The sequence below is a fragment of the Python bivittatus genome, unplaced genomic scaffold (assembly GCF_059951505.1).
Source record: "Python bivittatus isolate LINGU-HERP-01145 unplaced genomic scaffold, Pbiv_v1 ctg000680_np1212, whole genome shotgun sequence".
Classification (NCBI taxonomy): domain Eukaryota; kingdom Metazoa; phylum Chordata; class Lepidosauria; order Squamata; family Pythonidae; genus Python; species Python bivittatus.
Genome location: NW_028277095.1, coordinates 6543065 through 6558642, shown reverse-complemented (window position 1 = coordinate 6558642; position 15578 = coordinate 6543065). Strand labels below are relative to the sequence as shown.

The 15578-nt window shown below is 38.9% G+C and overlaps 1 protein-coding gene across 1 annotated transcript; it reads right to left on the bottom strand.

The window, feature by feature from the left end:
- Positions 1-955: 955 nt before the first annotated feature.
- On the bottom strand, positions 956-3244 carry LOC148214409 (small serum protein 2-like). Its single transcript, XM_088151940.1, has 4 exons — positions 3167-3244; positions 2513-2597; positions 2025-2154; positions 956-1280 (listed from the first exon to the last, which is right to left on the bottom strand). The coding sequence occupies exons 1-4, from the start codon at positions 3185-3187 to the stop codon at positions 1184-1186; spliced, it is 333 nt and encodes a 110-aa protein (XP_088008066.1). The 5' UTR covers positions 3188-3244; the 3' UTR covers positions 956-1183.
- Between the last annotated feature and the right edge of the window lie 12334 nt (positions 3245-15578).

Genomic DNA, 15578 nt, shown 5'->3' with positions numbered 1-15578 from the left:
AAACAGACTTCCTCCAATTGGTTCGTTCAGCATCAGCTGATGTCAGTTACATAAGGCTCGTGATTGGAGGAAGTCTGTTTGCAGAGACAAGCTATTTCACTCGTGATTGGAGGCTCGTGGTAGGAGGAAGCCTCTTTGAAGAGTCAAAATATGGGCGGTTTTGCAATCGCGCGGTTCTCTCCTCGGCTTACTTCCCTGCATAAGACGCCCTTCAATTTTAGCGGAACGATTTTAGAAAAAAGTATCGTCTTATAGACGGAAAAATACGGTATATTTATATATTTCCTTTGCAATGTGTCAGGGCTTCCCCAGAAAGGATCTTTGCAGGGATCCAACCATTTTCTCCCAAAGAGATTCCCCATCGCCTAAATTCCCCGCAAGATGGTCAAATTCAACAAAGCTTATCTGCACAGAACAGATAAAACCCAGAAGGAGCTCTATGACTTCTTGTTGCAAACATGGAGAATGATTTTGAATATTTTGGGAACTGTGAAAACTGGCAAGAAGGATTATCTGGATTTGCTAATTTTTTCCTTGCAGCGGATTTAAGTGAAAGATAAATCGGTAAAACAGCATTCATACAAACCATTTTCTCATTTGTTGTGCAAGGGGCACAATGTATTCTTCCACTACAGAATTTTGGGGAGGGGAATGGGGAGGGGGGATTTTAAAAAAAAATCAAGATGGTGGGGATCAAAGGCCAAGTCCCTTTTTACACAGCTAAAGAGAGATGGGCCTTCAATTGGGCAGTTCTGGCCACCATCTTAAGTTTTTTAAACCCTCCTAAGGACACGCTCACGCTTCATTTTACCACTTGCCAAGCCTGATTCAACACTTTCTGAAATGCCCAAAACTTGCAGGTGAAGCTTTTTCTGGCACGGAAGTCAAGGAACGGGGAAAGCTTTCTGAAGTACACTGTCACCCCTTTGAGGCAGGCCAGACTAGGAAACCAAAGTTATGAATGCTAATACTATTTTAATGATAGGGTTACAGTCACGGAAACTTGCAAGTCTGAATGCGCTCCCCCCTCCCTTTATCTTCATGAGAAATAGGGAGGGTCTTGTCCGAGTCGCTTTCTCAAGTTATATTTTCATTCCTTTGGCTTTAGCTTAAGTTTAAGACTAAGATGCTTGTGTGAGAGATTTATTCAGGTTCCTCTATGTGAAGAGATGAGAATCCAAGTTTAGGGACAACGCTTTGATGGGTCATCGGGCTGATATGCATATTCACATGTTTTGAGATTTAGCACTGCGGTGCATCCGGGAACTTCTACAACAGGACTGTATCGTTAAAGGGGAAAAAAAGGGAGGGGGAGGAGGAGGAAGCCGAAGAGGTTGTGGTTAGTCAAAGTTGACTTTAATTGGCAACGATCTTCTAAAGACCCCTCAGATCATCTGCACCTTAGAACTGGCACAGAACTTTTGAAACTTCCTGGGAAAAGGTTAATTCACCCAAGGCTTTGCTGGATTCCAAAAACCCAGTTCTTGGAAATCCTCCTATGCATGGAGAAATCTCAAGATTGACACACCCAGGGAATTGATTTTGGATGCCCCGGTGTTTTCTTGTAGAAGCATAATGAGCTTGTTGCAGACATGCAACTATGCCCAGCAGCAGGGACAAAATAACAGCATGGGTGTTCCCCAGGACTGAGCAGGCAGGAGAAAGGAAGGAAAGCAGGAGACAAATCCTGCTTCCTCCCAATCCCAATCCCAGTTCCTCTATTCCCTATTTCACCCAACAATCCTGGGTCTCCACAGAATGCTTCTTCCTCAGCGTTGGAAAGATAAACATATGGCTGAACTTCTCAAGAGTTCCTCAGCCAGAGAGAATCAGATCACATGCTGACATACATTAGCCATGGATGATTATCATGAAATACCATCTCCTGAAAAACCTTCATAGAAGGTTTATCTGTGTGTCTGGGTCCATGAATATGTGCTTTTTCAATAAACATGTCTGGCTTAATTTAAGAGAAAACATGTGCAAATTAACACAACCAGTGTCTGCCTGGAACCTTTTCCTACCTGTTGCAGCAATCACCCCCGCCTTTGTAGCACCCGCATCTGTAACAATCATCTGCAAACCAGATGGACCCACGGAGATGCTTTCTCATATCAAAGGGATCAACGCATGCTTTTGGCATGATCACTTTACCTAAGAGAAAAGACTCCAGTTGAACCTGCAGCTGCACCCAAATCACCAAACTGTACTGAGAAACCACTTCCTAATTTGGAAGCTGCTGTGAGAAATTTACTGTTGGACAAGGATATAAATTATCTGCACTTGCTGCATACAGTACAATTTTAATTTTGTTAATTATTAGATTAGTAAGGACCCCTGATTATCCAAGGACTTCCGAATTAATACAGAAGGTCTTTTCTGGCCTAGATAGGAGACTTTTGATGGAAACCTGGCTTGTAGAAATTAAGCAAGCAACTTTTCTCCTGACATTTCTAGACCTGTGCAAGCCATAAAATAATTATTTGCTCAGATGAATAAGGAGCTTGGTTACCACCGTTAACCTCGGCCACTTGGTAGCAGTCTTCTTGACATGTAGCCAGCGTGAAAGAGAAGATGATCAGACTGAAGAAGACTCTCTGAAAAAGGAAGATAAGAAAAAATCAGCCACCAGAGAACTTACTAGTTGTCTGAGAAATTGGCTGTTCAAAGTCTTTCTAATGTTCTCTTTGATAATGTGCTGGTCTTGCTCATGAACTTTGGAAAAAGCCCTCGAGGTTCAGTTTACTATCTTGTGAGTATTCGGATCTCCTACTAAATAGCTACAAAATAAACAATATCCGCTTGAGCCCTTGCCCAAAAGTCACACCAACAAAGTCGGGATTTTGCACTCATCCCACACCCCCCAACATGCTATTCATTGCTTTTGCTACTAGTTCCTTTTGTACTATCCCCCTTCTGGGGTTCCAAAGAACCTCCGATGGCATTTGATCTTCACGTATTTATGTATTTCTACCTTTATTTTATCTAAACAATGTACAGAATGATGCCCCTATTATTTTCCCCACAGCCACAACCCTATAAGGTGGTTCAGTTGAGAGAGAGAGATTGTCTCAAAGTGTCCATCTCATTCCTCCAGCCATCCCCTTGTTCGGTCCAAGTCTCATCAAGCTCTTGTTGCAAAGGGAGAGCAACAAATTGTACTTACCATCTTGGCTTTGGGGAACATCCAGGAAACTCTTGGTAGGGAGGAATGACCAGGAGTCGCACTTCTCTCTGAGGTCAGCATGAAATCTGCCTTCCGATCTATGCAATTTATACAAAAGATGGCAATGTAAAAACCGAGACCGCCCCTTGTGCACTTTTTTTCATTTCTGGCAGAAAGTTGTGCCAAAATAGCCGTTGCCAAAAGGAAAACATTTCCATCATAGATAGCTGGTGCTTCTTTTGTAGATGCAATAAACAGGAAGTATTTCATCAGTTCCAGAACAACACGGTAAGGATACAAAATCTCCAGCAGAACGTGAGAGGTTCATGCAGCCAGACATCCAGGCTCCTCCTCGATGGATGCCGCCTGCCCATCTGGAGTCCTCAAGATGGTAGACCCCAGGCAATTGGCTGTCCTACTCTTAGAAACCACGGCTCAATTAATGCATCGAGTTCCTGCCTGGAACCTTTCCTACATTGCCTGCACTGCATCCTATCTTGACGGCACTCGCATCTCAAGCAACGAGCTGTATTCCAGGCGGATCCAACGAGATGACTTCTCCCATCCTATCGATCAATGCAGTGTTTGGCCTCAGCACGTCACCTAAGAGAAAAGACTCCAGTTGAACCCAAATCACCAAACCGTACCAAGAAACCAACTCCTACAGTTGCAGGCTGTTCTGAGAAATCTGCTGTTGCACAAGTGTGACAAGGATATCACTTCTCTGCATTTGTTACTTATTTCCGAGATTTGTAAGGAGCCCTGATTATCAAAGGACTTCTGTATTAATCCAGGAGGTATTTTGTGGCCCAGTTAGGAGACTACAAGCCTGGGTTGTAGAAATTATGCAAGCAGCCTTTCTCCTGGCATCCCTAGACCTTTGCAAGCGGTACGGTAATGATTTGCTCAGATGAATAAGGAGCTTGGTTGCCACCTTTAAGCTGGAAGTCAAAGAGATGCAGCGTGCACGCTCCTTGGCACGTAGCCAGCATGAAGGAGAAGTCGGTCCAGCCGAACTTTGGAAAAAGCCCGCTAGGTTAAGTTTGCCATCTCCAGAGGGTGTGCTGTCGGATCTCCTTTGCACAACGAGGTCAGCCCAGAGCATCGCCTCCCCTTTCTGTGCAAGCCGCACACGAGAAGATAATCTACTGCGAGAAGGAAAATATTTCCTTCATAAACACCTGGTGTTCGTTTTGTAGATGAAGTAAAGGGGAAGCATTTCATCGGCTTCTGAGCAACGTGGTAAGAAAAAAATGAAACTATGGCTGGATGGAAACTCTCCTGCAGAACGTGAGAGGTTCAAGCAGCCAGACATCCAGCCTCCTCCTCACCTTCCCCCAAGATACCCCCTGCCTATTTGGAGTCCTCAAGATTGTAGACCCCCTGGCAATTGGCTGTCCTACCCTTGGAGGTGGGACTTCCTCACACTATTTCCTACCATCTCACAAGCCAGAATCATCCTTGGGTGCCTTCGTCCTGCGTTGGCCCTGCATGCTGGCTCTCTGCCCTCTGGCACTGCTTGAGGGGAGCTGCGTCCTCTCCCGTCGATCTCCTGTAAGAGACCTTCTGTTAAAAGTGCAAAGAGCTGCTTTGTCCAACTCTTAGTCCTTGTTGAGATAAGATCCCCACTTTCCAGGAACACTGAGATGGCTTCTTCCAGGTGGTTATTGGCCCAGAACAGCAAGAAGATTCCATGAAAGAGAGAAAAGAAATGTGAGTCTTCTGGAGTGAAAGTCTGGAAAAGAAAGTTCACAGCTTTCAGAATGCGGAGAGGAAATCTGAGTCTGTCACATGGCAGAAGGGGCAGAAAATCTCTTTAAATGTTTTTTCTCCTGAAGTCTGAAGGGACAGCTTGAAAGAAAGGCCCGCAGATGGAGGTCAGGACGGAAGGTCCTGGGAGGCTGCAAGTGACAGAGCCTCTGGGATCACCTGCCTTGAGCTGAGGGACACTGTCCCTGTTCATCTATGAGCTCTAGATCAAGGCAAAGATACCTGGAGAATTCTTTCAAGCTTTCATAATGATTAAAAGATTCATGATTTCCAAAATGCATCTTTATAGAGATCTGTGAACAAATTACTTGAGGGAACGCGAGGATCTGAAACGGGGGTGGGATGGGGGGTGGAATATCAAAATCTGCAAGGTGGCATCCCTGACACTGCACCCGCCGTTTTGCTGATTTTGACCCACCCCTCTGGGATACCCATGATGTAAACTCCCCATTCTGAAGCACTGGCGGCATCATCATATTCTTCTGCTCTGCGACGTAGAGTTGCGCTGTGCTAACAATCTGCTAATGTCAAATCCATTGGCCAATATCAAATCCACAGGCGGCTCTAATTTTATTTTGTTTTTTCTGTATCAGGAAAGTGAATATCTTTGGTGATTTCTCTCATCAGTGCATATATTTCTATGTATTTGTCAATGTACAAGCTGCCTCTATTGTCCATGCAGGTCTAGACCATATGCAATTAAGAGAATGAGAAGCAAATGGGGTCGTGGTGGGGATTGTGTTGCTTTGCCTATGGGTGACGTGATTGTTTTATTGCTGTTTTCACTGGTTTTCTTGTGAGCCACCTAGAATTACTGTATATAAGCTAGATGACCATAGAAATCAGTCAATCAGTCAATCAATCATTCAATCAACATCCAAGAAGAGAAACCTGTACAAACTGCTTTTAGTACAGTGGGGACAAAAATACGGAGAACGCCAAGGGCAGTATCTAAGAAATTAGACATTCTAATAAAATCTATTCTAAGAAACTAAGATGAAACAATGCAGGTAACGGCATTAATTACATTATGATTTAGAGTTCCTTTTTCTGATGGTGGAATGCCTCATTGTCTCTGAAATGTTCAGGCTGGTGTTTCAGGTTTATTCTCTCTGAAATGTTGTCAGGCCAGAGTTCCTGGTTTCGTTTCCTTAGGAGAATGGGCTTGCAAGTGATCCAGGCCTTTAACATGGGACTACGGCTTCTCCCTCTATCTGGCTTTGCAAACTGAGTCTAAAGCGATGTTGATTTTTCCTTTTGAGAGTTAAGCAAATTAAAATCTTGTATATGATTTATGACAAAATTAAGATCTGCCATGTCTCTTATTTCTAGTGCATGAACAGTAATTGAATAGTTTTTTGGCAGAGAATGTAGGAGCAAACCATAATCCTGCCTTTTGAATTTGCTGCCAAAGAGATGTGAATGTGGCCTGTGCCTTGCAGTGGCCTGGTTTTTTAATATCCTGGATCAATCCGCCTTTCAAAAGGCAGCACTGTTTAAATCTATTTCGTACGGCAAACATGTACTGTTTATGTATTTCATCAAAGGCTTTTTCAGCATCTGATGATAAAATTACAAATTGATCTTTGTTTCTATTCATTAAAGATTCATTAAATCTGCAATTAACCTAACATTGTCTGCTGCTTGCCTAGTTTTTATAAACCCTGCTTGATCATTCTTAATAACAAACAATATTGCTTACTGTAATCTGTTTGCTAACACTGCTGTTAAAATCTTTGTATCAACATTAATCAATGATGATAATTAGCACCCTCAGTGTAATATTTACCTGCTTTTGGTATAACTGTAATATAAGCCTGATCAAATGCCAGTAATAAAATTCCCTTACGAAACATCTCGTTACAGACTTGGCAAAGTTTTGGCATCCAAAGATCTAAAAATGTTTTCTACCACTCAATAGGGAAGCCATCTAATCCTGGTGTTTTACCACTTGCCATATTTAAAATTACTTGTTTAATCTCTACCTCAGATAGTGGAGCAAATAAGAGATGTTTTTGTGTGTCATGTAAATGTGGTAGGTTAATTTTGTTTTAAAAACTTTCTGTATCTTCATTCAGAGATATTGGTATTAATAAAATTAATATGCATTGAGGTTTTATACATTTCATCTCTTTCACCTCTAATGACTGGAATCATTGCCCTATTTTTCTTTTGCTTTAAGCAATTAGGCAAAATTTAACCAAGCTTTTACCAGGTCTTTCTCTGTTTTCCCGGTATCTCTGTCGTAAATATAAATTGTCTCTGCGGTGATATTATACTAGTTAATTCATATTTCCTTTTCTGTATTCCTCTGTACAAACTGTAGATGGGCATCTAACCCTCTATGCCCATAAATATTTCAATTCATCTTTCTAATTATTTTCCCTTTTACTTTTGAACTTATTGTTGTGTGGTGCATAAGCAATAATTCAACCTCGAATGTATGCTTTATATGCTTCCCATTCAAACATTTGGGCACTTGATGTTTCTGAATTCAAATGAAAATATTGTAAGGTCTCTACCGGCCTTTGTTGTACAAATTCTTTATCATTCAATAGGGAAACATTGAGATACCAGTTTCTCAATACGGTAACCAGTTTCTGAAGCACACATTTCAAGGTGATTGCACTATGATCAGATACAACAAACATCAATGTTATATTCTTGAATTTGATGATAGAAAGTCAATGATATTAAAAAAGCATTAAGCCTAAAAAAATTCTGATGTACGTTTGAATAAAATTCTCTTTCAGTTGGATACATCAAACGCCCAGGGTCTACTAATTCAATTCTTCCATATAAGTCTTAATTGTTCCCCTCAGGAATCATGGTTTTTTTTCAATCCCAATGTTGATTAATGTTGATTCATTAACAGAGGTTTATCCTGTTCCATTAGATGAGTCTCTTGTAGATAAGCAATATGTGCCTTTAAATATGCTAAGATTACGTTTTGTTTCTTGGATTCTCGTAACCCTTTTACATTGGGTCAAGACTGGGTCACGATTCCTTCTATGTGCTGCTTTATCAATCTGTTTCTACCAGTGACACTTTGCCGGGTAATTAATAGGCATGTCCTCCATGAATATGTTTATTGCTTTTGAAAAGCTCTCCAGGTCAGTGGCTTGCCTCCAATGATAAAGCACGGCTCGATTTATAAATTCTTTTCTTAAAGAATTCATTAATTTTAAAAATTAATGTATATTCTTATTAAATTAATTAATTGTAATAAATTAATTGATCTTTGGTACATTTATAAAGTTGTCTTAATTTGGGCTACGCATATTTTGGGAATGATTTGGATGTGATGCTTTGGAACATGTGGCACCTCTCTAAAGGAGATGCATCTAACCCTAACATTCTCAGGTTCAGCCCGGTTCAGCGCATGCCAGACAAGCTAGCCGCCATTCTGCCCAGCTAGGATTCTATTATCTTGTAACAAGCGGGAGTTCCCCAGGCGCCGCAGGCATGCCGCCAACAACAGCAACAAAGAGCTCCACAGTTCAAGCCGCGATCAGCCGCCCATCAAGCGCAATCGTGAGTCAGCCGCACGGGACCTGCCTCGCGAGCAAGACGGCCAAGAAACAAAGGACTCTGACTGAACCTGCCATCGAACGGAGGGGGGGAGAGCCAGGGGCGAAAGGCGGGGCTGGCAAAGCGTGGGAACGGGTTGCCTATAAAACGATATGTAATCTGTGCCAAGCCAACCCTGGCTTCGTTTGTATCTATCCGCATTACACCGGAGTAAACCTGTTTGACTGCACCTATGTTTCGTGAAAGTTTCATTCGGCGCTGAATGTGGCAACTCTTACAAACATAACTCACACCCTGAAAAAAGGACCAGCTCTTTTAATGCATCATCTCCTTAAACCAGCCACATCTTCAATGAGACTCATCAAACCAGCTCTCTCTTTTTGTCAGGCACAAAAGCCTGAAAAAGGGTACAGCTGCTTTAAGCAGGTGCTGCACTCTGGCATGTTCTAAAGCATCTCCTCTAAAGAATGTCTGAAGTGTTAGTATCCTAATGTTTATATGATATTTTATATATTTAAATTGATTGAATATGTGCCATCAAGTTATTGTCGACTCCTAGTGACCACATAGATAGATTTTCTCCCTGACGATCTATCCCTAACCTGGTTCTTCAGGTCTTCCAATGGTTCACAGGTCACCTCTTCACCTTGCTACTGGGGTCCTCTTTCTTTCTTTCTTTCTTTCTTTCTTTCTTTCTTTCTTTCTTTCTTTCTTTCTTTCTTTCTTTCCTTCCACCTTTCCAAGCATTAGAGCCTTCTCCAGAGAACTGGGCCTTCACATGATGTGTCCAAAGAAGGACAATTTGAGCCCGGTCATGTGTGCCTTGAGTGAGAACGCTGGGTAATTTTGTTCAATAATTCATTTCGTTTGTTTTTTTGGCTGTCCAAGGAGTATTCTCCAACAACAGAGTTCAAAAGCATCCATACTCTCCCTATCCTGCTTCTTCAAAGTCCAACTTCCACTTCCGTAGAATATCACAGGAAACACCATGATCTTTGTAGGTATCAACCCATCATGGCGTCTGAACATCATTTCCAAGGCCTTCTTGCCTGACCTACTGAGTGCTGGTCTGCAGCGTATTTCTTGACTGCTTGTTCCTTCACTGTTGATGGTTGATCCTAAAAGGCAGAACTACCCACCGCTTTGATATCTTCATTGTCAGTTCTAAGGCCGGTTGTTCTACCTGTTGTCATTAGTTGGGTCTTCTCGATATGTAATTTTAGTCCCATTTTTTCACTGTGCTTCCTGTGGGCGACATTGCGGTAGCAAGGAGACGTTCAGTGAGGCTTGTGGTGTGTTTTGTGGCGTTTGGAAGGTTTTTGTGGCATTTGGAAGGTTTTGGAGGTTTAAAAATAAAATGCACATGTTTCAGAACTGTTTAGCCATATTTACATTGAACCTTATGGGGGAAATTTACCTCGTGGTACAACCAAATTCAGAGGGTGGAACGGATTAACCGTATTTACATTGAACCTTATGGGAAACTTTACCTCGACTTGAGACCAACTCGAGTTGCAACCAGGGTCATGGAACGGATTAAGTTCCTAACTAGAGGTACCACTGTATCTTTGGTTTCAGCCCTTAGAAAACTGCCTTATGCTGTGTTAATCCAGTGATTTCTCTCAAGCAGCATTATGAGCATTGACACTGATCACCAACAGTGATCATATATATAATGAATAATGTATTTTTCTGTTCAGTGTATGAGTTGCTGCCTCCATTGTCCCAGCAACTTTAGGCAATAAGTAACATATTAAAATAATAAAATGAGTAGCAGATGGGGTCATGGTGGGGACTGTGTTGCTTTGCCTGTAGGTGACGTGATTGGGTTTTTTTTAATTTGTATTAAACAAGTAAAATATCCAATTTACATAAAACAATACAAAACATAAAAATCAGACAGACATCTAAAAGCCTTTTACAAAAGACATACCTTAAACAAAACAAAACAAATAAACAGAAAAAAGAAAAGAAAAAGAAAAAACCACGTAAGCAAACAAAGAAACTTCCTACTTTCCTTTTGAGGAAATTATTACTAATGATATAAACATTTTCTGTATTTAATTTCATTCTTATTATTTCAATATTATAATATATCCATTTGTATATTTTGTGTTTTCTCAATATAGTCCAGGAAGGGTTTCCAATTATTTTGAGATTTGTCCATATTATTGTCCTTTATTATTGTTCTGTAAGTTTTGCCATCTGGACCAAATCAAGAACTTTTATCGTCCATTCTTCTATTGTGGGTATATAATCTTCTTTCCAATGTTGTGCATATACAATTCTAGCTGCGATAATTAGATGTAATCATATTTTCCCATGTTTCTGTTGGAGTTGATTGTCCATAAATCCTAATAGATAAAATTCCGGCTTTTTCTCAATATTTATCTTTAACATAATACCAATAATCTTATGAATTCCATCCCAATATTTTTTTGCTCTTCTACAGGTCCACCAGATATGGAAAAATGTTCCTGTTTCCGTTTTACATTTCCAACAAACATTTGTTATATTCTATTCATTTTACATAATTTTTCTGGGGTAATATACCACCTAAACATCATTTTATAGAAGTTTTCTTTTAAGTTATAACTAAGTGTAGTTTTTAAGTCTTTTGTCCACATCTTTACCCATTCCTCATATTTAATTTCATAACCAAAATTTTCTTCTCACTTAATCATACAATCCTTAATTTTGAATTTGTCTGTTTTAATTTGTAACAATTTTTTATAGATTTTTGATATAAGATGGTCTTCCTCCTTCAGTAATGTTTTATCCCATTTATCGAATTTTTTGGAAAATGTAAAACTTTTTGTATCTTTTTTAAATTGTACTACTAGCTGGGCATATGTAAACCAATTACAATCGTGTCCCTCCTTCGTTAATTCTTCCCTTGATTTCATTGAGTATTTTAATTCTTTGAATTTTAATAAATCTTCATCTTTAAGCCAATTCATATTTTCCCCGTTATCATTTCATGAGGTAGCCTCTTGAGGAGAGGTCCATAGCGGTAAACTAGGTAACAAAATTTGTTTATATTTGTCCCAAATTTTAAGTAGTGATTTTCTTCTGACATGGTTTGTGAATAATTTATTAGCTTCCATCTTGTTATACCATAAATAACCATGCCATCCAAATGTATTATTATGACCCTCCAAATTTAATAATTTACTATTCTTTAAGGTAATCCAATCTTTTAACCATACTAGTCCACACGCTTCGTAGTACAATTTTAAATCTGGTAGACCTAAACCTCCTCTTTCTTTTGAATCTTGTAATATCATAAATCTTATCCTTGGTTTTTTTCCTTTCCATATGAATTTTGATATATCTTTTTGCCATTGTCTAAATATTTTGTCGGTTATAACTATTGGGATAGTTTGAAAAAGAAACAAAATTCTAGGCAAGATATTCATCTTAATCGTAGATATTCTACCCATCAAAGATAATTGCATACATTCCCATCTGGCTAAATCTTGTTTTATTTCCTTCCAAACTTTTACATAGTTATTTTGGAATAGATCAACATTCTTTGATGCTATTTCAATACCTGGATATTTTATTTTCTTAACATTTTGAAAGCCAGATTTAATTTCAAGAGTTTTCTGATCCCTTGTAGACATATTCAGATTCATCATTTTGCTCTTTTGTTCCTTTATTTTAAAACCAGCCAATTCTCCGTATTCTTGCAATGTCTTTAGCAATTTATCTATTGACTTTATGGGATCTTGGAGAGTAATAACCAGGTCATCTGCAAAGGCTCTTAGTTTATAAATTTCCTTTTTAATCTTTATACCTTGTATATCTTTATCCCCTCTTATCTTATCTGTAAGTACCTCCAAAACTAGAATAAATAATAATGGGGATGATGGACATCCTTGCCTTGTGCCTTTTTCTATAGTGCAATCATCTGTTGCATCCTGGTTAACTATAATCTTAGCCTTTTGTATTGTATATATAGCTTTTATTGCTTTTATAAAATTTTCTCCAAAATCTCTAATCTCTAATATTTTAAATAAAAATTCCCAATTCAGATTATCAAATGCCTTCTCTGCATCGAGGAATAATAACATAATTTGCTTTTCATTGTGAATATGAGCATATTCAATTACATTTACTACCGTTCTTATGTTATCTTTAATATTTCTTTGAGGTAAAAATCCATTTTGGTCTTTATTTATTATTTCTTGGAGAATTTTCTTTAATCTATCTGATAAAGTTGTAGTGAAAATTTTATAATCACTATTTAATAGTGAGATGGGTCTATAATTTTTGCATAAAGTTGGGTCCTGATTTTCTTTTGGAATTAAAGCAATATTTGCTTCTGTCCAAGATGTAGGGATTTTTTTACCCATTAATATCGAATTTACTAGGTCCCTAAAGGGTTCAATCAACATTTCCTGAAATTGTTTATAGTATATTGCCGAAAAGCCATCTGGTCCTGGGGTTTTCCCCGTCTTCAATTTTTTGATTGCATCTTTGATTTCTTGTATTGTGATAGGATTGTTAACCATTTCTTTATGATCCTGCGTTATTTTCTTTAAGTTGCGCTTTTTAAAATATATTTCTATTTTGTCCTCTGATATATTTTGTTGTTTATACAAATTTGAGTAAAAATTGTGAAATGCTTTTTTAATATTTTTATTATCTAATAACTCCCTTTCATTTTCATAATATTTCTTTTCTCTCTGTCTTTCCTTAATTTAAATGCTAGCCATCTTCCCACCTTATTCGCATGTTCCAAGTTTTTTTGTTTACTAAATCTTATTTTCTCCTCTATATCTTCGGTCATAAATATATTTGTTTGTTGTTGTAATATTTTAAGTTGTTGTTTTAAATTCTCATCATTCGCTTGAGTTTGCAGATCCTTTTCTTTATTCTTAATTTGGTCCATTAAACGTTGAAATTTTTGTTGGTTAGCCTTTTTTAGATTGCTATTTAGAGATATAAAAAGACCTCTCATATATGCTTTACTTGCATCCCATACTGTATCAATATTTACCTCATTATTTAAATTTGTTTCACAAAATTCTTTTAATTTTTTTGCAACCTTCTACTTTTTTTTCATTTCTCAACAGAGCTTCATTTAATCTCCATCTATAAGCTCTGGTATGAATATTTAATATTAAGTGCACGGGATTATGGTCTGAGAAAAACTTGGGAAGGATAGATGTGTCTTTAATTTTGTTTGTTAAGCTAGTAGAGACCCATGTCATGTCAATTCTTGAAAATGACTTAAATCTATTTTGCGTTGTGTTTTTTTGTAAAATCTTCCAACATTGTCCTTAACCATTCCCCCTCCCCAATTTCCGATCCCCTTCTCTGCTGCTTTCTTTTTTTCATTTTATATTCTTATAATATTATTGATAATATCTTATTTCTTATTTCTATAACTGTAACACAATTCTATATCTTATTTCTATACCCCTAAATAACTATCCCCTAACCTCTTATATACTTAACTTCATCTATACCTTAGTCTATAGCTTGGTTAGATATTTGTTCTTTAAGTCTCAATATCAGTCTGCATATCAGTTTCACTTTTCCTTGAAGAAGATGGCGTCCGGAAATAATTAATTAAATGATTTTCAATATCTATTCTTAATCCCAAACGGAAAAGTTTTCATTCAGAATCTTACGACATATTCCTCTTCTGGAAAGTTTTCTTTAAGTTCTTTCTTTGTTCAATTAAATATTTATAAGTAGAAGAGCTGGCGATGCTGTCTCAGCGGTTAGGCTGCTTACACGCAGCTCGTAGTTTTCCTCCCTTCAGTCTCTTGGCTTCCCTGCTCGTTCTTAATACAGCAGAGTCAAAAGGCAAATACTCTGCTGTTTTTGCCGTCCCGAAGCCGCAGGAGGTCTCTATCAGAAGCGCTCTTCCCCGGCGCTCCTGCCGTCTTTCGCTCGTTCTCCGTACTCCGCGAAGACTGGTACTTTTCCGCAATGTAGTTCTTCTCCCTGTGCGAGATCTTCTATTCTCGCCCAGTCGCCCCACTCGTCCTGGTGACATGACTGTTTTATTGCTGTTTTCCCATTGTTTTTATTGTAAGCCTCCTAGACTTATTGTATAAAAGCTAGGTGACCATAAAAATCAACCAACCAACCAACCAATCAATCAATCAATCAATCAGCAGTCAAGAAGAAAAACCTATACAAACTACTTTTACTATAGTGGGGACGAAAATGCCAAGAACACCACGGGTAATATCTAAGAAATTAGACATTCTAATAATATCTATTCTAAGAAACTAAGATGAAACAATGCAGGTAACGGAGCTAACCAGGTAGGCCAATCAGAAACAGGGACATAAACAACTCTGATCAAGAGAGGTCAGGCAGGCTGCCCCACGTGGAAAGCTGGCAAACCCATTCTCTGGGGTCAGATTCTTGATGATGTTACCTAGTTTGGTAATGAAACGTTTGCAAGAAGAAAACCAAACTCAGGCACGCCAAGATCCCAGTATTTCAACCCTGAGCTGCATATGTACTCAATGGTTTTCCCCGTGACACTCTCTGGAAGTGAAAGTTGGACTTTAAAGAAGCGCGGGCATTGCCATTTTTGAACTTTGGTATTGGAGAAAAGTCCTGAGAATACCATAAAGAGCTAAGAAAACAAACAAATGGATCATCGAGCAAATCAACCCAGAGTTTTTTCTCGAGCCAAAATGATCAGGCTGAAATTATCCTACTATGGACACATGATGCGAAGACCCAGCTCTCTGGGGAAGGCTCTAAGGCTACATGGTCACTAAGCCACTGACTTGTTGGGACACAATCATGATCAACAATTCAGTCATTGGGCCTCCTGAAAAAATAAATCAGAGACATTTTGGCACTTTTCTAAACAAGAACAGGGTTGGGAGCATTAGATAGGGATTAAGGTGTTGGACTTGTACAGGGGAGACCCAGCTTCTAACATGAAATCAGGACACCGTCATCCAGCATGTAGTAGGTAACACATGCAGGATAGAGATTGATAGTGGGACAGCAAACATTATGCTGGTCAAGTTTTCTGCCCAAAAAGGAAAGTAGGGAGGACTAGAGAAAGTCTGCTTGATTGCTAGCTGCCACAATCTACTAATGTGAATAGCTTGACTCTGTTGCAGTC